Below are 24,240 nucleotides of genomic sequence, written 5' to 3' on the forward strand. Positions count from 1 at the left end.
TCTGTGTTCTTTCTTGCCTTTATGGAACTTTTAGAATCTGCTTTTGTCATGGATTTATAGTTAAGTTATCAGCCCTAGTGAACCCGCATGAGTATCCAAAGCTTTTTCCAAAGGTAGCAAATCTCTCAGTAAATCTAAATCCCATGTAGGGGCAGGGGGAATCCCCTTAATTGCAGCTACACAAAGAATGGTAAGCTACCTAAAGTTAGCTCTACTTCCAGTTGTTGGAACATTAAAAAGTTTTCTCCAAAATTAGCCCACCCTTTTGAAGCCTCCCTTATACTATCATTGAAATCTAAATGGATCTACCATTGCATTTCTGAATAGTGAAGCCCAGAGAAACCCAAATGGGACAGGTTTTCAGTGCGCTCTCCTTTTCCAAAGTTCCCATAATAGGCCCCGGTATCACAGGATCTCTGCCCCCTCTGGAGAGCCCATTTGTTGGTACCCATAGCCACTCCCCAACTGTAACCGGGGTCAAGATATGGTGGTTTTTCAGGAAAGGGCCACGTTATGGCCTATGTGTTGAGGAGGAGACAATCCTTGAAGAGTTGAGTCTAGGTTCTTTTCTGAATTGTAGGAGTGAGTCTGATGCTGATAGGGAGGAGGTTGCAGAGTCTTGGGGCATAGGCAGAGAAGGCCGTTTTCTGGTACTTTCCTTTTTGCAGCGGCAGATTAAATAGCATTCCTTTCAAAGAAAGCTTCCATTACCTTGCTAGTTTCTTATTTAAATATGTAATTTTAAGGTCTAGTGTTACGCTGTGTGACGAATCCTGTGATGTCATTCCTTTCTCCCAGAGGGAGAGACCCTTTCCTTGAGGCCAGGGAGGTGATAAAACCCCTCGGGGTGGTACTCAGCGGGTGGATCTCATGGGCAGGGATTCCCCCTCTGGGATACAGGGAGGACATCCTGGGCTAATGCGGTATAGTGTACCCTCACCCACCTTTCTTCCCATACTTTCTTTTCCTTCCTCTGGTTACCCAAGTTCCTCCATGTATTTTTGCTATAGCAATAGTACCACTAGTACTGGGACGAGGAAGATCAGGACTCACTCCACTGAACTATTGACTCAGTATAATGAGACTAGGAAGATCAAGACTGACTCCACTGAACTGTCACCTCAATATACTGAGACGAGGAAGAAGCTCTGCACCTGAAAGAACTCACAAGACTATCGCATTGAGCAGTCTTGCTTTTGTGTTCCATGGAACTTAAAATGGAAGAAGGACTAACAACATTGTCAGTCCCTACCCGGAGGCACCGCGAGAAAGGCAAGGACAAGCCTGAGCTATCCTACCTTCCCCATTGACTTTAACAGTCATAAAATGTGCAGCGCATACTAAAAGATGTCATTTTCTGCCGAAATGAAGCCGCAGACATAGAAGCTAAAAGGTAGCTTATTTCCCAACCATTTCTTATTTTGAAATTGAAATTGTTAGACAGATGACAGGACTATGCATGTTGGTAAAGGAGGACTTTAACATGCTGTCTATTGTCCAGTTGATTGAAATACAAGGTCGAGCACCACAAGAATAGAAAGATTTATGGAAAAAGTGGGGGTGTTCTTGATCCCCCACTGAGGCAATTTGGAGACAGGATAGTACTGGAAAGCCAGTTATGCCTCTAGTATTGAGGGTAGCGCTAGAGTAGCTTCACTACCCCGTGCATGTGACTCGAGAGAGTCTTGCTGCTACAATTACAGAAGAGTGGTTCTCGCCAAATATGTTAGAACATGTGGCACAGTTGACTGTAAATTGCATTGTGTGCCAGAAATGTACTGTGGGGCACACTTTGTGAACCTAACAGAAGCAATTCCTAGACCCAATGGCACATTTCAGCACCTACATATAGATTATGTGGACATGCTGCAGACATGCAACGGCCACAGATAGATGCTGGTCGTGGTATGTCCTTTTTCTAGATGGATCGAGGCAGGTCCATGCACACACCCTGATGCTACATGTGCTGCCAAGTTCCTTGTACGTGAAGTGTTTCCAAAATGGGGTGTGAGCAGCGTTTTGTGGTCCGACAATGGACCACATTTTGTAAATGAGCTGTTTACACAAATAGTTCTTCTATTAGGCATTAAGCATTCGTTTTCTGCTGCGTACCACCCACAGGCGAATGACATCTGTGAAAGGTGACATGGATTATTAAAGGAAATAATTGCGAAAATAAAGAGCACGTTAAATAAGAGATGGCTGCACTGCCCACCCATTGCCTTATACGCCCAAAGAAACCAGCCTGGCTCAGATCACCATCTAACTCCTCATGAGTTGGGGACTGGACGCTGTATTAGAACCTACCTTGCACCTCCAACTAGGTTAAAAACTGATGCCCATAGTGTAGCGAAGGCACTAGGTGAAGAGATGCACGATTACCTATCAATGACTGCAAGTGTTTCTTTCACGTCTCAACAGGTCAAAAATCGAAGTGTGGGGTCAAAGAGAAGCAACAAAGACGATCAACCCTTTGAAGCAGAAGATTTGTTAAAATAACCCAGCCTGTACGCAGGCGAACCAGGTGCTGGTAAGAATATTTGTACGCACTTGGAGTACGCCCCGCTTTGAAGGACCTTATGAGGTGGAAGAAGTTACCCCCACAGCTGCCAAGTTAAGAGGAAGAAGAGCTTGGCTGCATTTAAACATCAAATCATATCAAGGAAAACCCCAGACCTCTCCTGCAGCTACTGACGGTGAAGCAAGAGTAGAAGTTCCACGCATGCAGACTTGTTTGATGGCCAAAAGTAAAGACAAGGACAATGAAGAACACAACACTTTGAACTGAGGACCAATATCTTTCAACAATCGATTAGGAATTAATAGAATTGCAGCTATCCTGGAAGATTTTTAGATAGGCTAAGGGAACAATGCTTTAAATTACTGGAGCTGAAAGAAGAGAAGCACATTTCATCTTATGTTACCCATTACAATAACAATCGACACATTCTTGAATGCTGTTTTTACTTACATATTGCTGTCTTATCCTGCTTTAGTAAGAAGATATGGGAATAGTGTCATTTTTCGGTAATCCAAAGAACAATTATATTATTTTTAGAATAATCATAGCAATCATCTTTCAGTTCCCATCAAGAAAATTGATTCGTTTTCGTGGAATAATAATTATGATATAATTTTGTATTATGATTTGTGTTTTCCTCCAGATCTTTATGGCATTTAGACATGTTATAAGAAATTCTACAGACATGGTCGGGAACAAAGAAACAGTTCCTATTCTCCCTGATGAGAGCGCAAACAGTATCTTTTATAATGTCACTAGGCATCTATTTATATTTATAAGGGATGTTGGGGAAGACCATGAATATATAAATACTTATCTTGATAATTGGGCTCATTTAAAAAAGTAACCTATGGTACCAGCACATGAAGGAGGTGGGAGAGAGAATGTCATATGAAAGCTGCTAGGTCTGTTCCTTAATACCATATTCAACGAATGCAGCAAGGACATTAATTGCCAAAGAGATGCCTGCACATGATGCAATATGTCTCATCTAGCAGCATGTACAACCAGATGGCAATTCGAAGGAAAATGGGCAACCTTAAATGGTGATCAAGAGAAACATTCCCATATGAAGATACCTATGTCAAGATAAGTGGAATGGGGTGGACATGCAAAAAATGTATTTATCCATCTCAGATTGGAGAACAAATACAAATTGTCCAGATGAAGAGGATGGACTGCTCAGATATGACTGAAAGAGCAGGAGAACCAGGATGCTGGGAGATACCTCGGCTATTGGTATATGGGGTTGTTGCCACCAGTACCGGATGGGAGGACAGACTATTATCTTGCCCTGCACACTTATTGAAGAAATAACCAGTAAGCATAATGCAAATAGTGAATGACCGATGTCTAGAATCATGGGCAAATTACTCAAAGTTAATAACATGGGTCGATAATTAAGCAGAACCAGTGTCTATAATACCATTAAAGAATGCAACAACATGCTTCAAGAATGGAGGCTCGGCTCCGGTTTGAGAGAACAAAGGCTGTGGACAGATAATCGAGGTCCCAGGAATGAATGGAGGAACTGCTGTACTGATGGACTGATATTGGGCCTGTGGATCCAGAGCTTACATGCAGTTGCCTAAGAATTGGGAAGGAATATGCTCTATTGTGATGGTATATGTTCCAGCATTAGTGATTCCTCAAAGTGATCTCAACATTGATGGATTTCCAAAAATGAATGAACATCAGAAGGAAGAGGGCGTTCAACCTCCGCCGGTGGAAGAGGGAGAATTATTTTTCATCAAAATCAATAAACGCCTATGAAGACATTCCAGATGAGCATAAACTGTTCAGAAAGATGGCAATGATAATGACACCTATATTTATGGAAGGACTTCAGACTGAAGTGAACGCCAAGTGGCTGCAGATAACCAGATGGGAGCTGCTGCAGACGATCAATATAACAATTAAAGGATTCAATGCAATCAGAGAATAATTGAGAGCCATCAGGCTGATGACTCTCCCGAACAGGTATGTCCTGGACTTAATTACAGTAATGGAAGAAGGTATAAGGGCCAAGGTTGGGCCTTCTTTCTGTACATTCATACCATCCCAAGATTTAGAAAATAGGAAACTAATAAAGCTGAACATCTGCTTGAGTTCATTGCCTCAAGTACCATGCACTCTGCCATGTGGAAATTGAATAAGCACAAATGATGCTGTAGGTTGATTATACCAAGATGGCTGCGGCCAATGTCACTACATTCACATAGGGATTAGCTGTCGGACATAGAAAAGGCACTAACTAGGTAAAAACAGACCACGTCACCCGGCTGTTTGTTAAATAGGAAAAAAATCGCTGCAGCTTACTTTTAAAAATGCACAGAGAAGTTGGGTGACAGATGCGGTCCCACCTCGAGGGATATCGGGGACAATGTCGGTAAGCGAAACGAGGCGGCTTTATCCCTGCCGTTAAACATATATGTGACACAGTGTAGCGTGTAGAATGAGTTAAATGAGTGTTAAATGAGGGGTCCTGTGAGAGTTCCTGTGCAGCCTGCGGATGTAATTTTGTTATGCTCATGTGCTGTAATTCATAAAGGAGTCTTTGTTACTTGTGAAACATGTGATTTGGTGGTAGCTATTAAGATCTACCTCCCTGTAAGATATATTGTGCCATGTGTAGGCATGAGACTTTGCTGAAGCACCATCGTTCGCCACAGATATACAAGGCGTGTAAGCAATAAGCAGACTTCTTGGCTACTCAATCACGCACTGTAAACTAATGTGCGGTGAAAACAAATGACACATTTGTAACTTGTACAATGAATGTGCATGTGAGGTATGTACATCCCCTGCTTGGGATCAGATAAGCCACTGGCAAATACATTAGAAAGTGGGTATTTGAGCAGATTAGTGATATTAGTTTCTGATAGGTGACCTAGTTTAAACACGAAGTAAAAGAAAAGAAGAGATTAAGACATCGGGTGCCAGTGAATGGGCAAGACATGAGAAGGTCATTGATGGAATGTGGCTGTGTACATCTCTCAAAAATGTCATGAATGTGTAATGCACAATATAAATGTTTGCCCATAAAATTGTTATATCATGCAATGTGTAATCTCAGGTGAAGTTTGAAAATCTGCCAGCAAAATCATCCAAAAAATGTTGTCTTTGAAGTAGATTAGTAATAACAGTTCTGTACAATAGGTGAGCTGTCCAAGAAAATAAAGCATAAGAAATGGAAATAAGAAATTAATAAATCCCAGGCGTGACCAAAACGGGCAAAAGGAAACAAATAAAAGGTTAGTGTGATACATTGTATCTAAAAATGTAATTAATATATGACGCACAAGCATGAAACATAAAATAAATGCATTACTGTTGCAGATGCCACAGCCTGAACAGATGTGGACTGACAATATTTTGAGATAATTCGAAAACCAATAAATACAAAAGAAAAATCTATTTTCTCTGTGTGCACAATGAAATTAAGGTTAGTAGTCTCGCCTGGTGAATCCCAAAGAAACATCCAGAGGGGTAGTCAAGAGATAAGATGTCTCTTCCATGAAATAAAAGTGTATGTCCTGATGAAGGCCCAACTATACAATAAATAAGATCACCAAGGATGGGTGGCTCTTAACCTAGGGCTGAAAAACAGATCTTTCATTTCTAGAAACATCCTGAAAAACAAGAAAAGCTGAAACTAAGGAAATTAGTGATTACCTGCTGGATAATGTTGAAACACTTGCTCACTGCTCTTAGAGAGACACGGCTTCACCTCACTGATGATGCCCAACAAGGTTGAAACACGTGTATTGGGTTGCTGTGGTACTCTTGTTCAGAGGAGAATTGCCTCGCATTTCGGTGCTGGACTGCCCCTGGGCAGGACAAAGACTGATATGTGGGTAAATATCTTCTCTGTGGAAAGAACAGTGATCTAAAGACTTGGTTGAAACTCTCCCAGGGGCCATCCACCCAAGAACAAGTCAATGGGCTGTGTTTGTACTGGTAGAGAGTTTCCCAGACCCCCGACCCCCTGTTTTTTAATGTTGAAACACATCAACCACTGTTAGAAAGAAACAGAATGCAATATGTCCTTTATTTTGCCTTAGCTTGTTTGATAAGGATGGTAATTATACATGTATAAGAACAAATTAACTCTGCAAAACTAACTGTTGTGGTGGTGTTGTCATACCCATATGGACTATTTTTGAAACTTGTTAATACTGTTCGATCGCATAAGAAAGCACTTTAAGCACTAACCCCACTGTTGCATGTACGCACTTTACAGAGTAGGCGTGACCTTTAAATATCTTTGGGCAGCCTGCCATATGATAATTCTTTCATGATTGTTTAATGTATGTAAGAATTATGCAATTTGTCCTTTTTTGTATCTTGGTTGCTACTGTGGTATTCTGTATACATATTGTTTTGATGTATCTATTGTGTTTTTACTAGAGATTAAATTAATAAAAATACCTTTTCATGAATAACATAAAAAGCTGAGGTATAGTGCAGAATTATTCATATCTGCGTCTTTCTCCACAGGCAGCTTTAACCTTCACATAAGAGGGAGTGGTAGCTTAAGCTCGATTGTGTATTTTGAAAATGGGACCCTGACAGAAGCAATAACTATACTGACAACCATGCATACAAAGATGGAATATGAAGTTGACGAAACAGAAGGAGAGGATTGGTTCTCATTTCTATTGTTGTGGATTCCAACCTGGTTGGCGAATGCCTTTAAAATACTTGGAGCAATACTGCTATTGGAATGAAGATAATGATTGACATACATTCAGGAACTGGTGAGCAGATGCAAAATGGAAAAAGTACCCATGAGAATATAAAGAAAGGCACCCTTGCACCCCCAGGAACGAAGTACTGCTACCCAAGGGATCATCAAATATGTAGGACATTGGATATTCTGTCCACCATCAGGAGAATGCTGTCACATGAGCTGGAGTGTGGATGAGCATATAAAGAATGCAGTCACCTGAGGGGAGGTGACAAAGTTCTGGATTCCAAAGAAACAACAGCATGAAGAGAAGGAGATTGAAGAGGAGAGTGTGGTTGAGAACTCGACCAGAGGGCGGAATGTAGAGGAGCAGGTAGACGTGCTTTCCCCAACTCCCATCCCCTCACCGCCGTCATACTGAAACAGCAAGAGAAGGGCCCTATATGGGACCACATGTGTTATGCTTACACTGCATCGAGTATACGAGTGATGATATGAACTCGGACAACCGTATTGAATATATCCTAACACTCAGGTTGTGGAAGGATATCGTGTGGAAGGATGGCAGCACACACCATTGGGCATCATGGAGCGTTGAGTGAAAACTGAGGACACAGTTATGTCATGAAGAAGATGTACGAAGCCATACCGAAACAATCTGAAAATACTTGATGTAACTGAAGTCACAAGAGAAACATGTACGAAATGATAAAGTGATCATATATGCAAAGAAGATAAAGTAACTTGCTGACCAATATGTATAAATACGCAGCAACGCCAGGTAGATAAGACATATAGAAGCTTGCTATAGAGGGAAATATAACCTGGCAAAGACGGCCATGATATGAAAATGGACATCAGCTCATGTAAAGATTCAATTCAGCTACCTCAGAGACTGACCAGCGGTGCAGACCCAGGAGGCGCTGGAAAACGGCTTCATGTGCAAAACGAAGAGGAGCCTATGTTGGCATCAAGGATGCTATTTTTAAGGAATAGCTGCAAGGCAAAAAGGGAGGTAGACTGATAAACCATGTGCGTGAGACATATTTCTCTTAGATTAAAGAAGAAGAAAACATCTGCAAGAACCAAGTATTGGACAATTAAAAGTGTATAAAGTCTGTACAAGATGGAGTGAGCAAGTCTCTGGAGTCCAAGAGGAGCAATGACACCCAGTATAAATTGAATCAAATAGCAGTAAATAAGAGGTGAAAATGGACAAATTTGTGGTCTCTTCACACGTGATTCAGAAGTCGAAAAACAAGGGCTATTCATTAAGCTTTGGATGAAGATAGTGATGTACTCACACTGCTTTCCTTGAATGTACCAGGACAGAGCAGGCTACAAGGTCAACTACAGATGGAAAACTTTGGCTCATGGCCAGAAACTCTAGCACCTAGGTTTCGTTTTGCTTAAGTGCTGCTAGCCAAGCTGAAAGTCCAAGGTTGGGTGAGTGAGAAACCTGAAGGTGTCTCACCCGCTAGTCCCCAAGGATCTGTTATCCAAGTGGCCAGGACACAGCCATCGCTTTTGGATACAGTTCCTGGGGGTGAACCAGTACGGGAGGATCAGCTGGATGAGGGGTCTTCGGGGAGTGGAAGTGGGACACCGGGTGGTGAGACACGGTATCCCCTTCCCTACAACACCTTTTCCCCATCCTACCAGATAGGATACCTCTCTCAACCCCCCCAAACCGCCTCCTTCTCGACACAAACCCTTTATCAAAGACAGATCACTGTGAGCGACAATAGACTAACACCAGAACCGTATACCTGACAAGTCCCAATAAAATGTTCAGGCAAGGTCAGTAAATTACTGATCATTACATACACCTGACTTCCATCACACTTCCCCACATTGATAAAAGGCGGAGCACGAAAGCACACTCCGAGCAAGGCAAAGCATGGGACGAAACAGCAGTTCCAAGATGGCAGTTTAATACAAGGAGAAAGACGGTGAGACCAGAAAGGGTGTTGCAAGGAGGGAAGTGCCCTTGACCTTTCTAGACCGGTACTTTTGTGATCCTTGGAAAGTAAGAAACCTTAGACCGGAAACAAAAGCTGAACAAACCTACACTGTGAATCGGAAGTACCTGGGGCTCTCCCGTGTCGACAACCAAGGCAGGAAGGAGCGATTGCCGGCATGGTACTGTCCTTGGCTCCTAAAATAAAGCAGCGTCAGTAAAGACAGCACAGCTGGTGAGTCGGAGAGACTGATTCCAAACCAGCTTGTGTTTGAACCAAGGTTGCAAGCGGAAACATTGTATGAAGAAATCCAAAGAGAACAGTGTGTGAGATGCATGCGACGAGCAGCACGAATATAATTGGAAACCAAAGGAGTGACTGAACTTCGGTAAGTCGAGAAAGATATCATAGACCGAGTGGTCCGGAGGCACGTGGGTGCTCATCTGAGCCTGGCTGAGGGGGAGCCTGGGTGAACCGTGAGTCACCCGAGAAAGAATATGCTCTGAACATTGTAAAATGGGGATCTGAGCCTGGAAGAGGGAGATCCAGGGTGAATCAACCGAATTGGATGCTTGTAAGAGGAAAATAACTGTACATCAGGCCCTCTGAATCAAGAGATTTAAGAAGCAAAGAGACTTGTACACAAAAGGCCCTGAATCTGGTAATGGAACTGTATCCTTGTGGCATAGAAGCCAGAGTGTGTTCTTTGCTCGAGTGAACCACCTTGCCCCGTTCTGAAAATGGGGGGAAGGGAGGTCAACGGCCCGAACATTCGGACCTATCATTTTGTGAACGCTTCTTTCTTTTTCATGAACACTACGCCACACTATTTATAAATTAGCGGTAACAATTGGCAATAGTTTTATTTTAGTATAGCCCCTTTTATTTTGACAAAGACAGCTCTGGGACTGCATTATTATTATTTGATGGTCGTAGCGTGCTCCCATCTGTAGATTTAGATAGGCGTTTATCACACCCTTGTGAAAGTTCAATAAATAATCTAGAACTGTGGTCCCTTGTGTCTGTCTTACTGTTGATACGATGCCTTCCTTAAATGGGGATGCCAACCAATCAGTGGGTCTATGGGACAATCTGCTATGCAATGTTGAATAGACAAATATGCTACCATTCATCCGCTTTAATTAGTATTATACGTATTTAGAGGTAGATCAAGGCATGTCTTACAGATCAGAGACAGCCAATGGTGTACTAACCCATATGTATTCTATAAGTAGATATGTTCCCCTAACCAATCCCTCCCATAAATAGGTTTTACAGTTTGCCATGTAGAATGACATCAGATTACGCATATTGGGGTATAAGACCTCTGTGTAATCAGGTTAGTGTCTGAGTGTACAAGCATCAGTCCGATGTTTGCCAGTTTTTCCCTGCTTTATTACATTGAGAATAAAGTAGTACTTTGTCATATTCTTTGAGTCGGTCTGGTTATTTGGTCCAAGATCCTTATTGGTAATCCCATCTAGCACAAGAGACACTTCAAAGTGCTAGAGCACAAAGCCTCTACAGAAGCCAGTATGAAGGGGTCTGGTAACCCGAGAAAGAAATTCAGATACAGGGGTCCGGGCCACGAGAAGCCAATACAAAGGGATCCAGGACCCAAGAAAGAGTAACCAACGCGACCCAAAGATAAGAAAACATAACGACAGGGTCAAGGACCCTGTGGAGGAGAGACAGTATTCCTGGCAGGGGCGTGTACCAGGGATACTGGGAAGAATCAGTCAAGCATACCGAGAGGTCAAGGAGCCAACCCTGTGTGAGGACAAGGTCCGGCAACAAGCTGGCTTGTCGTAGTAGCTGGTAAGGTTGAATGTCAGGTTGGTCCAAGTGAGTCACTGGAGGGGCTGAACACGGTAGCGAGAAAGGCTAGGGGAAGGGAGACATGCCCCCTACTTTGTGGAACTGTGTAAATAATATCCTGAGAAAGGCCAGGGGAAGGAAGCCATTCTCCCTACTTTGTGCAACTGTAAATGCAGGCCTGGAAAAGGTCAGGGGGATGGAGACATTCCCCCTACTTGTGAACTGTGTTCATCCAGAAGATTAGGGTCATTCTTCTGGACTCAGAAGAGACTGATCCAGTTTAGTTCATTTATAAGTGTAAGGGATAGAAGTAGGATTTGGACACAGGATGGTGGACTCTTTTGTTACGGACATTCTGACAGCTGGAATTTGCGCATCTTGCCTCACTACCAGTATTCTACCCCCCCTCCCCCGCACCGAACCGCCCCATGGCCATATACTTTCCTGCCTTTTAAATCCCCAGCCTTTTATATATAAAAATAGCCACCCCAACATTTTGTTCTCCCAAAGCCCAATATTTTGTCCTATGTGGCTCCCATAAATGTATCTTTGCTTTCCTGTCCTTAACCTTGTATCCTGAATTAATCATATGTCAATTTCCCGACATTTAAACTCCCAAGCTAGGAGGATTCTTTTGCATGGGGAATTTAGCCCCTTCATATATTGAGATCCCACTACTTGTGAAAACATGTGGGGGTGCAGATTGCATGATCAGCAAGGAGACACCATTTGTACCTCTTCCCTCTCCAATTTCACTTTCTCCTGCTTTGAGCATATCTTGGTTCAACTCCTCACACCCACCCACCTTACTATACTTCTCATCTATAGCCCATCAGGTGCCCTTAACGTCGTCTTTGATCTTGGCCTCTTACTCAAAACACTCCCAGCTGACCTCTCCACTGCCATAATGGGTGACACAAACCTCTTCAAAATGACTAAGGCCGAAGAGCAATAGCTTACCTCCACTCTCTCTGACAACTCACAAGTCAACATAGATACAACCTTATAACCTACATCCAGGGCAACTCTCTTGAGCTCATATTCCCATCTTCCACACTCCACTATTCTGCTTCGACAATTGTCCCTCTCACTTCATCTCCATTCCTCTACCGCTCTCCGAACCCCCTTCATCATCCATTAACAAACAGATTAAAGCCCAATTCCAATGCCCCCTATATTAGGGAGAATTCTCTGTATAGGCTAATTTCCCAAGCCTAGTGAGTCCCCCAGCAGCTTTGCTGGATTTTTGGGGTTTATTATTTTCTCCTGCTAAGAGTGAGACTCTTTTTTCTCCCACTCTTAGACATGATTTGTGATATCCTTTGACTTTGTAATGTGTTTTATGGGCTATGGGGTCTTTTACTCCATAGGGTTTCATGTGTTTTTGGTAAGTGTATTACACAGCACCCTCAGTGCAGTAACACAGGGGTGTCATAGTGACCCCCAAACATAGACTCCATACCCTGGGACTGACTACTGTCTCCCAGGGCATGTAAAGTCACCATTGACTTTACTAGTCTTAAATTGTGAACAGAACCAGTACAAACCATCATATTGTGGAAGTACTGGTAGGGGTAATTAGATTGCCCCATGGTGTTTTTCGAGGGGGCACTGTGCAGTCCCCCCTCGTCGAGTTTCTGGCTGGTGGCAGTGGTTACCACGTAAAATATTCCACCAGAATATTTCCTATGGGATTTCCCCATTCATTTTAAACGCACCACTTTGTTGGGGCAATGTTAAAGATACCGCCGGGTTATTTATTTAATATTTATTCCCCGGTTGGGTCTTTTTGCCAGGACTTGATTTTAAAATGGCGCTTGTGTTCGCCTCTGTAACTCCAACCCAAGTCGAGCCCTTTGTTCCACTTTTGGAAGGCTTCTGCACAGAAGCCTCCAAAAGTGGTGCCACTCTGTCTGGGTCTACAGGATGTGTGGGAGGGGGGTTTAGGCACCCTGGACTGAGTTTCCCCGGCAACTCAAGTCGCACTCTTGTGTGATTGGCCCAGTGGTGAGCCGCCCGGCTCACCACTTCGCATGTTTGAGTGACAGCTAGGACTGATGAATGGGGGTTTTCTGCATAAAAGCAGGGCTTTGGGGACTGGAACTTCAGAAGTCGCCACAGGACCAAAGAATCCGAAGAGGGAGAAGCTGAGCCGACCTGCAATGACGACACCACCGGTGGAGCCCTGCTGAACCGCCTCACCACTTCCCCACGACAGAGAAGATCTTCATCCCGGAGAGTCTTCTTCCTTTGAACTGGTGGGGATAAACAGTTCGCCCTCTTTTCGCCTTTCTGGATCGTCTCGTGGTCGAATCGCCCATGCCAAGCACCCCGGTGGCCGGATAGCCACGCTTCACCACTACCGCGAATAAAAGGGTAGTACCTTTTAACCGGGAAACTCCGCGGCTGGTTTCGTACCTGGCAGTGCAACGACCTCCAGCTTTCCCCCACGTCGAGATCTTCTCTTCCCCTGGACGAAGCACCGACTTGCACCCGCTGCCAGGAACAACTGCCCCAGCTGGAACTTTCTCACCATTTCAGGTACTGTGTCCCGCCTGGTCTCCCTTGCAACAGACTGTTCAAGGTGTCCCGTAAATCCTTGACTCTCTATCCTGGGGTGACCTGGGACCTGTTAACTAACTTTCTCTGAACTGATCCAACTCTTTTTGAACTATCTGCAAAGACTTTTAAAGTATAATTCAACTGTGTGATCTTGGACACATTCTGCCTTGCTCTCTCCAAGAGTGGGCCTGGCCTATGAAATGTCTTGCTCTAAAGTAGACTCTGCCTTTCCTGACTTGCTGTGGTTCTTTTAAAAGTGTTGGTATTGTGTGCTTTCCTAATTCTGCCTTTTCGCTCCCTTTTTAACTAACTTATTGGAGTGCCATCTTAGGGTAAGCGCTCACATCTGTCTGAAAATAAGTGGTGTTTTAACTAAGACTTGTTCAATAAGTAATCAGGGATGTATATATATTGATAGTGACTGTGTTTGAACTTGCTTGCCATATTAGTGTTAGTGTATTTTACAAGTGTGTTTTAAATAAATAATTATATACTTTTATACCAAAGCTCTGGTCAGTGTTTGCTTGTGCTACTGTATCTTTGTACCTATTTTGTATACTCTATATACTGTCTAACTCTTCTTGAGAGAAGTCTGACTGCTCAGCCACAGCTACCAGGTAAATCTGGGTGGTACAGACTGCTACCAATTGGGTTTACTGCCAACACCTGTAGTCCTAAGCCTTTTGCAGTTGTCCCTAAGGGAACTGCACAGGTTTCTGCCTAACACCCTACTTCAAACAAGTCAACATTTCACTAAGCGCTTTCTCCTCCACTTGATCACTCCCTTGGAATTGTCTTAACCAAATTCAGTTCAGCAACATTTACCCTGTTCAATGAGCACTACACTATCTGCTCCCTCACCCCATCCTGCTTGCATCCTTAACCAAGGATCTCACCAGCCATTCAGCTGCTGACGGCAACAATGCATCTCTGTTTACAACAGTGGAGCAAAGACCAATCCCCCCCATTCTTATCACTGCCTAAGAGGCATCTTGACTTAACCCGACCACAGCTCTCGAAACAGCAAAATCCTATTACATAAGCAGGTTTCCACTCAATGTTTGTTTACACTCTTGCTTACTATCCTTGGCCGTCCAGCCCATGCTTTCCCCCTGAATAACTGCTACATTCCCTCCTCTCTCCCCTTCAATGACTTACCGCCCCTACTTAACCATTAAAATTACAAAAACACTGGACGCATTTTCCGCTGTTCTATCCCTCCCAGCACCTCATTCTCCCATCTTCCCTGCACTCTCCTCTCTACCTCACATCTCCACCGGGTCCCCACTGACCCTCTGCCTATCCTTTATTCTGCCAGAACTCATTCTATGCTCCAATTGATACCTTTGCACCATAAACAGTTAAGGAACTTGCAGACGGCTCCTCTTCTCACCTTTTTGCCATATCCAACCTTTCTCTTTCAACTGGTATCTTCCCAGACTGTTATAAAACAGGCACAGTCATACCTCTCAAACAAACCAAGTGTTGACCCCCAACAACCCACATTCTACAGACCTGTTTCCATTACTACTCCACCACCACTCTAAAATCTTTGCAGGGGTTGTCTTCAACTGCATAGTCAACAGTTTTGGAGGTACACTCACTTGTGGACCACCATCCTCCATGGACTGTGGTTCAAACACTCCACCGAGATTGCTCTCATCCACTTCGCCAACTCCCGGACCACTGGCCAACACGCAAACCTCTCCTCCATTCTCATCATACTAGACATTTCAGCTGCCATTGACAAAGTAGACATCCGTCCCTCCTCAAACTCTGCCCTTCCTTGGCTTAGAGGATACTATATTTGACTGGGTGTCCACCAATTTTTGACGGCTAGTTCTCCATCTCATTGGACTCTATTCAGCACATGCCCAGTCAATGTCTCATAGGTCTTCGTCAAGAATCAATCCTAGGCCCACTAATCTTCGCCCAATACACTTCCTCACTTGGCAAACTCATTTGATCCTTCAGTTTTAACTACCATTTCTCAGCTGATGATACTCAGTAATTTTCTCCTTCAACTTCTTCACCCCTACAATCTACAAATGCATAACCATCATCTAACCACCAGCCACCATTGAATGCCTGAACACTGACTCATGCTAAACTCTTCAGAGACATAAGTCGCTTTCTCCAGTCTCCAAAATCAACCCCACTCCCCTCTCCCATCTCCCATCTCCTTCCCTCTTGATCTCCTCACCTCCTCACAACCTTGGGGTTCTCCGACAACAGTCTGAAACTCTATGAATTCTTCACAGTCACTGACACAGCAGCCAGACTCAACCTCCTAACCATTAGAAAAATGGAGCCACTCATCCTGCACCACTTAACTAAAAACCATTTCCATTCTTGTGCTCAGAAAACTATACTGCTTCACAATCCTACTTCTTGGTCTGCCCCTCTACCCTTTTGTTCCCCTCAACCAAGTGGAGGACTTTGAGACACAACCTTTTAACCCTACCCCAACTCCCCCACACCACCTCTACCTACTGTCACCATATGGGATGGCTCCTCTTGCAAAAATCCTGTTTTCTTTAAATTACTGATTCTCGTCCATAAATCCATCCATGGATTTGACCCACACTAACCGCCTAACACACCTTTCCTGAATTCTGCCTTCAGGACAACTTTGTGTAGTTTGTAAATACTGGTGTCAGGCTCTCTGTTGAAATACTGTAATGCCCCCCAGTCCCTATCCTTAGTTTATGTTCCTACCATAACCCCTTCATCACCAAGTATACATGATTCAATCCAATGATGCTCTTATTTAAAAGGCACCTTACCCAAGGACTCCCTCTGCGTTCTGTTATTAGCTACTTTGGAAGTCATTGTGTACAAAATATACACCTGTTCTTTGAATAAATACAAACCTTCCTCCTAACTTTCCTGGTGGTGCTCTCTCCTCCAACCACCTTCCCAGCACTCACTCTTGCCCGAATTCAGATGTTCCTTCAATTTCCTTTCCGAGGGCAGTTCCTACGTCTTTCCTACAGCTCCTTGTAAACTCTACTCAGTATTTCACTTCACCATCGGTCTCGCATCTCCTACCAAACTCCTTGCTGGTGTTCTCTCCAACCTGCATCCCAATATTCACTCTGCATTCCTCTCCCTTTCTCCAACCAGTCTCCATTCTCCACTGTACCTCCAACATAATTTCTCTGCTCCACCACTTTCTCCTTTCTCCTGCAGTCTTTGTGTTTCTCTTACCAACCCCTAATACCCACAGTGAAGCTATGGTGTTTGCAGCTTTTATTGAGCTCCCTCTGGACTGTGCTTAGTGGAGCAACTGCACATGTGCCCCAAAATTGCTTTGGGGTCTTAATTAATTTACAAACTTTCTTTGTCTATGTGTACCCGACTGATGCACACTCGTCGGGTGACATGAACCGAGATCACTCAACGCTCATCCATCTTGGATTGTACATGCCTGCTTCGACTTCTGTTGGGAAGAATACACGGTCACAAAGTTACATCCGCAGTCAATGCATTGCCTAATCTGCATTGCACTCTATTGAGCAGAAGTGCTCCAGTTCAATATTTGTAATCAGCTTCATTTGTGTGTGCTGGGTTTTGATTTGATCATTAAATCCATAAGAGAATCACATTTGTGTATTACAGTTGCATTAACTGTTCAGAACAAATGTTAATTTCAATAATCATTTTCTAAAGACAATGCACTGCATCATCTATTATTTATTAAGAGTGCTCAAAAGCCTTGGCCTTGCCCCTTTTCCCAATTCTCTACTTGAGTATCAACGCAGTGTGTTTTATTAATCACAATGTAGATTTTACAGCAAGCCACTTCACATGATAAGTAGGGGCGAGTATAAATCACATTATGCTTGCATTATACACAAAAGGAACATACTTTTACACTGAGACACAGCAACACTTTTTCAGAGTTAAAGGAATAGGAAAGCAGGCATACAAAAATAAGTAAACAGTGATCAAATGTGAAGTTTTCAAAATAGAACTGTACCTCTTCTTGAGACAGTGGGCGGAACTTGGTTTGATAGCGGCTCAGTTCAACATTCAAATGGTGGACTGTCATTTTTAAAGCATAATTTTCATCCACCAGTTCTTGGGCTTGTTGCTGCAGGGAAAGCAATTCTACCACTTCATCTATGGAACATAAACAATACAGCTTTACAACAGAAATACAGAACGATGAAACGTATTTATAAGTCTGATAATTGGACCTTGAAAATCATTTGCACCTTTTTTTCTTATTTTTATTTAAAACCAATTCCTAAATGAAGAATTTTTGTTAATTTTCACTAATTGTGAGAAAATAAAGAACAGTTAAAAAAGGAGACACAACATTTTCTTTCATTTAAAACTGAGCTTAAATCGCAGGATGTTTTCATAGCTATGTCAACACTTTTCTGGCTGTGTGAAGTAGTTAACCTTTCTGAATAGGGCCAATTCAAGAGACAGGCCGGAGCTGATTTAAAGTGTAGCGCAGTACTATAAAATAACTTTTGGAGCATACGGCACCGTCTTCATGGTGACAGACTGGTAATGTAATCAAGCAATATGATCCAAGGAGGTGGGCGACCCTGTCCGTTATCGATCGAAGCAAGGGCACTGGCGTCTCCAGGAATCAAATTAAGGGGAGGCAAAGAAGGGGCTACAGGCAAAAGTAGGAGGTGGGGTCACCTAAAAATGGCCGATGTGAATGTTTTTCGCAAATTGCCATGGGCGAAGTAGCCCAAGTTGAACCTGGGAAGGTAAAATGGTGCATTTTAACAGTGCGCCGTTTGGGGAGACCTGGATAAAAAACATTACAAGCAATTTTGTAGGAAAAAATTAACACTTCTGATGCCAGGGTGTCAACTGCAAGCACAATGCAGTTATGCGTCATACGTCAGTATAAATGACAAGTTTTAATATTGTGCCAGGATGTCATGCAGTGCACAGGAGTGTTTGGAAGTGCAAGAATATAACAAAATTAGTTGTAAGGCGTTACCAACAAAATTCCAAGTTACTTCAAGGCATACCTTAGTGTTGCTCAAATGCTGCAGGGTGTTGTTAATGCAGGTACAAATAAGTGTCAACTTGCCTGGGTTCATGTTTAAATACACCATGGTTCTCTTAAAAACTGCAATATTCAAGGCACTGTGCCAGCCTGCCAGTTAAGCATTGCCTTGACAGTTTCAAATAATTCTACTTAATCACAGTCACCTTAATGCCAGTGCCAACAATGCCATGCTATCCTTGCCCGATCCGGCCCCAGTTATCACATGTTCTGATAGACGTGCAGCCTCAAATCCACCAATAATTCCATCACATGACTGTTCGGTCACCATAGGTAATGCATAGCCTTGCAGAGGCTGCAGTATATGCCAGGTGCAGCTTCAAATGCCGCCAATAAAGTCATTTCATGGTTGGTAGAATCACCATATGTAAGGTAGAGCCCCACAAGTCCAAACTCAAATGACCCCATACCCGAAATCCTTTCCCCACCACCAAGAGCACAAGCCCCATTTCTGGCATTCTGGGACCCATCACCAAGAATGGAAGCCCATACCTGCCATTCTGCCTCTCTGCCACCCAGAGCTCAAGCGTCATAACTGGCATCCTGCTCCATCACAACCGAGAGCTGATGCTGATCCTCCCTCTGCTTAACACTACATCAACCTCCTGCTCTGACCCCACAGTCCTAGTAGATACTTATAATCATGCCATGCTAAAAGCCCTTAACACCATTGCGCCGCTAAAACTGCACAAACAAAAACCTCGCCTCCATCTCAATACCTGGTTCATCCCACATCTCAGAGACCTTCGCAAAGGAAAAAGAAAGGCTGAGGCACATTGGAAAAGTATACCGTCACTAGTCAACAAAAATAACCTTACCATTGCCTCCTCTATCTATACTTACTGGAAGCCAAAAAAGACGTGTATAATAAACGTATACTGCTAGCACAATCTAACACAAAGGAACTCTTAAAGATCCTCAAGAAATTAGAGTCTCCTGTAGCCCCTCTGGACACCTGTACCCCTGATACTGCCTGGTGTACCAACATCCAAAAGGCACTCTTAGATCACATTTCTACATTGCAAGCTAATATTAACGCCAGAAGAAGTAATCTCTCAGACTCTCCAATTAACTCCCCGTCTCACAACCTCCCCAAGCCTAAACACACCTTCAAACCATTCAGCTTCACGCCTCTCGCTATTTGGGAAGTTGAAAATATTATCAAGAAGCTCAAACCTTCAAATTGCCAAGGTGATTCATGCCCTGCTCCTATCATCAAGGAGGCAGCGCATGATCTTGCTCCCTTTATCACCACCTTCATAAATGCCTCATTTAAATCTAGTATTGTCCCAGATAACCTCAATGACGCTTGGGTCATCCGCTAATCGAAAAACCTAAGCTTGACCAGAGTAACCCATCCAACTACAGGCCCATTACTACTGTGCCTTACTTACTAAAAATTCTGGACCGGGCGGCCTACCTACAAATCCACGACTACCTCAAAACAAACAAACTACTGGGCCTAAGACAATGAGGATTCCGTCCTAGACACGGGACAGAGACAGCCTTGATTGACTTAAACACAAATTGAGGATCTGAAAGACAAGAGCAAGATGGCACTCCTACTTCTCCTTGATTTTTCAGCAGCTTTTGATTTGGTAGATCATCAAATTCTCTGTCACCACCTCAAAATAGCTGCCCATTTCTCTGACGCGGCCACATCATGGATCAGCTCCTTCCTGGCAAACAGAACCATGAGGGTTTTTTCACCATCGGCCTCTGCTGAACCATCCCCAGTCCTGTGTGGAGTCCCACAAGGATCTCGCGTATCCCCCACATGGTACAATGTGTTTTCTAAGCCGCTCTTTGACATACTTGACTATCTGGGTGTCTCATACACTAACTATGCTGACGACATCCAGATACTCATCCCCAACACAGGTGACTATTTAACTGACTCCAACGCTCTTAATGAAGTTTACACATATTCCAGGCTTGGATGGCTCATCATGGGCTCTGCCTTAATGATGAAAAACGGAGCTACTTGTCCTCGGCTCCCACATCAAACTCACTAAACTTGACCCAGCCTACAAATCATTTACTATTGACGGGAACATTATCAAAGTGTCTAACGTTACAAAAACACTTGGCATTTACTTAGACTCAACAAGATCTCTGACTAGACAAACGAATGCTGTTGTCTCGGCATCGGCCTACACCTGCAAACTCATCACTGACTGCAAACCCTTCCCGACAACTGACAACCGCATTATCCTCACTAGAACCCTCATGTCTAAAATTGATTACTGTAACGCCCTCTATAGAGGGACCAGCAAAAGAAACATTGATAAGTAACAGATTACTCAGAATAATGCCATCAGGGTGGCTCTTAACCTCCCAAGGAGATTACACATCTCTGACACAAGACGTAATTTACATTGGCTCCCCGTCACCCACTGTATTTCGCTCAAAACTCTTACTTTAACTCACAAGGTCCAGAACAATTCGGCACCTGCATATTTGACCAACCGCTTCACGCGACACACAGCTACCAGACCCTTGAGGTCTGCTCATATACACACACTTACTATACCCAGCTACAAGCTTCAGACAGCCTGAGGATCTAGTTTTCCAGTCCTCGCGACCAAATTATGGAACACCATACTCACTACACTCAGAACAGAACCATCTTTCCACTCCTTTAAGAATAAAACGAAATCATGGGTACATGAGCTTGATGCATCTGCCTCATCCACCTAACCACATTGTCTTTACAGTAACCTGTTAACATTGTTTTTTTAGCCTTCTTTATATATTGTACTGTATGTATATAGTAACCACTTTTACCTTGTACTTGCCTTATATCTTTTAACGGTATTGTTATTGTATGCTTTGCTCCTTCCTTCGGGAAAACAGTTTTGATTGTATGTAAGCACTTTCTTCATATTATGCGCCCAGATTCCCCAGAGCAAGGTGCGCAATACAAATAAAATAAATACAAATACAAAACCCATACCAGGCATCCTGCCCCCACTATCCAGAGCACAAGCACCCCTACCTGTCATCCTGCCTGCCCACCACTCATAAAACAAGCTCTAAATCGGTCATCCTGCCTCCAAACACCACACAGAGCACAGGCCCCATACATGGCATTATGGCCCATAACCACCCAGAACACAAGCCCTGTATCTGGCTACCTACCCCCCACCCAGAAACACAAACCCTATACCTGGCATTCTCCCCCCACCACCCAGATCACAAGCCCTATACCAGTCATCCTGCTCCGACACCACCCACAGCCCAAGCCCCATACCTGACATCCTGATTCCCACCACCCAAAATACAAGCCCCATACCTGGCATCCTGCCTCCTCACCACCCAGAGCACAAGCCCAATACCCGGTATCCTTCTCCCCAAAACCCAAAGCACAAGTCCCATACCTGGCATCCTGTCCCCCATCAACAAGATTGCAAGTCCCATGCCAGGCATCCTGCACCCTGTGGCGACAAGGAATGAAGGAACTGACCAAATGTTGCTGTGATGCCCCACCCACCGCCCACCCAGAGCACAAGTCCTATATCTGGCATACTGCCACCCATCACAAAGGCTGCAAATCCAATACCGGGCCTCCAGTCCCATACCTGACATCCTGATTCCCACCACGCAGAATACAAGCCCCATACCTGGCATCCTGCTTCCTCCCCCAGCACCCAGAGCGCAAACCCAATGCCCAGCATCCTGCTCCCCTACACCCAGAGGACAAGTCCCATACCTGGCATCCTGCCCCCACCAACAAGATTGCAAGTCCCATGCCATGCATCCTGCACCCTGTGGCGACAAGGAATGAAGGAACTGACCAAATGTTGCCGTGATGGTTGCTGTAGAATTTTATTCAACATAAAAAGAAACCTATCTGCAAGGCATACATTAGTTTTGCAAAATTGATTAGCCGAAATTGCCAAGTAAAACTATTGATTAGCAATCCAACCTAAATGATTAGCAATTTTTATATCTTCATTTTTAAAGGGATGAGCAGTTAATTGCAACATGGCAATTGCCTAAATAAGGCGCAGTTGCAACTAACAATAAAATGTTTTACATTAGGTAATCTCTAGGCCTTTTTAACAGTGCAGCGCAGGCACAATTCAACTATCACATAGATATTCAAACAACGTTTAGAAGGCCTCATGCCCACAGGTTGTTATTCGTGCAGGACAACTTCTAGCAAATGACTGGGAATAATGTATCTGCTGCCAATCATCAGGCAGGAGAAATATTATTCCCAGACACCACCTAGCACACAGCCCCGCACTGAGAACACAACCTGGAGGCATATGCCTTCTAAATGCTCTTTGAAGCGTGGGACGGCAGCAAATCACTGCAGTCAAGTGGCGGTGTCAGTGCCTTTCAACAGTTTCAGTTGAAAGGGGCCTAGGAGGGTAGACCAGCAACTGCCAGAGTAAGGAATCTTATGACATTGCAACATACTTCTTATATTCCATACTTTAAATGTGTACTTTGCAGTGCACACATTACACACATAATGAGCTGTATTTGATTGAGTCCTTCAGGCCATCACCTTCCTTGGGCCTCCTCGGTATCTAGAAAGGTTATCACCTTGTTGCCTTTTAAGCCAGGTGGCTTTAAAATAGACCCTTGATGCCAAAGAAGGATTATTAGCTTTTCAGTGGAAGTTAAGTGTTTCAGTTCCCCGCTGTTTGGCAGTCTTGTTATAATCTGTGGTATTAATCTCCCATCCTCTCCCGGCTGTATTTCTTTGTCTTCATTAGAAGAACAAGTTACTTTTTACCTGGTAACGTTCTTTCGATGGGATGTTCCTCCGACGTATTCCTTATCTATGATAATTGTATCTCCAGCTTGCTGGCCTCAGAATTTTTTTTTCCCAGTAGAGGGCGCTGCACATCGACATCCGTCGAGTAGGTGTTCCTCGACAGCCACCGTATCGACGCCGACGTCATCATGCCCATAAATAGCCACACGCAGCGTCCGTTGCTCAGTTCCGTTTTGTAGAGTAAGATTGTCTTTGCATGAATTGGTTATTACCCTTGAAGGAGCGTAAGCTGCAACCACAAGGGAAATGTTACTGTGGGGATGGATGGGAGGGGCAATAAGGAATACGTCGGAGGAACATCCCATCGAAAGAACGTTACCAGGAAAGAAGTAACTTGTTCTTCGAAGGGATTGTGTCCTCCGACGTATTCCTTATCTATGATAGACTCCCATAGCAGTGGTATGTGATTGGAGGCGGGAGTAAGAGATGCCATGTTACCCTTTAAGAATGGACAGAGTGTAACACAGCTTTGCCAAATCTAGTCTCTTGACTAGAGGAGGAATCCAGGCTATAGACTTTGGTAAAGGTATGTGCGGACGACCATGTGGCAGCCGCACATATGTCTCTAATTGATACCCCTCTTTGGAGAGCTGAAGAGACTGCAATACCCCTGGTCGAATGAGCCCTTAGATTTTGAGGGGGGCTCTTTCCCTGCCAATTTATAACATTCCAGAATGGCCAAAATAATCCATCTGGAAATGGTTTGTTTCGTCATTGGTAATACCAACTTTTGTCCTGCGTAACCTACGAACAGTTGGTCTGCTTGCCTAATCTCAGCAAGTCTGCTGATATAAAAACTCAAGGCTCGCTTAGGGTCCAGCCTGTGTAGTCTCTCTTCCTCTTTCCCCGGATGGG

The 24,240-nt window shown here is 43.8% G+C and overlaps 1 protein-coding gene across 3 annotated transcripts in view; it reads right to left on the reverse strand.

The window, feature by feature from the left end:
- CEP89 (centrosomal protein 89) overlaps positions 1-24,240 on the reverse strand; it is a 1,655,177-nt gene that overhangs the window by 933,048 nt on the left and 697,889 nt on the right. For all 3 annotated transcript variants that reach the window (XM_069639099.1, XM_069639094.1, XM_069639107.1), the window contains one exon: positions 17,535-17,677. In XM_069639099.1, coding sequence (XP_069495200.1) covers positions 17,535-17,677 — 143 coding nt within the window. The remainder of the gene's footprint in view (positions 1-17,534; positions 17,678-24,240) is intronic.

Source organism: Ambystoma mexicanum, chromosome 1q (assembly GCF_040938575.1).
Source record: "Ambystoma mexicanum isolate Mex_15411 chromosome 1q, UKY_AmexF1_1, whole genome shotgun sequence".
Lineage (NCBI taxonomy): Eukaryota > Metazoa > Chordata > Amphibia > Caudata > Ambystomatidae > Ambystoma > Ambystoma mexicanum.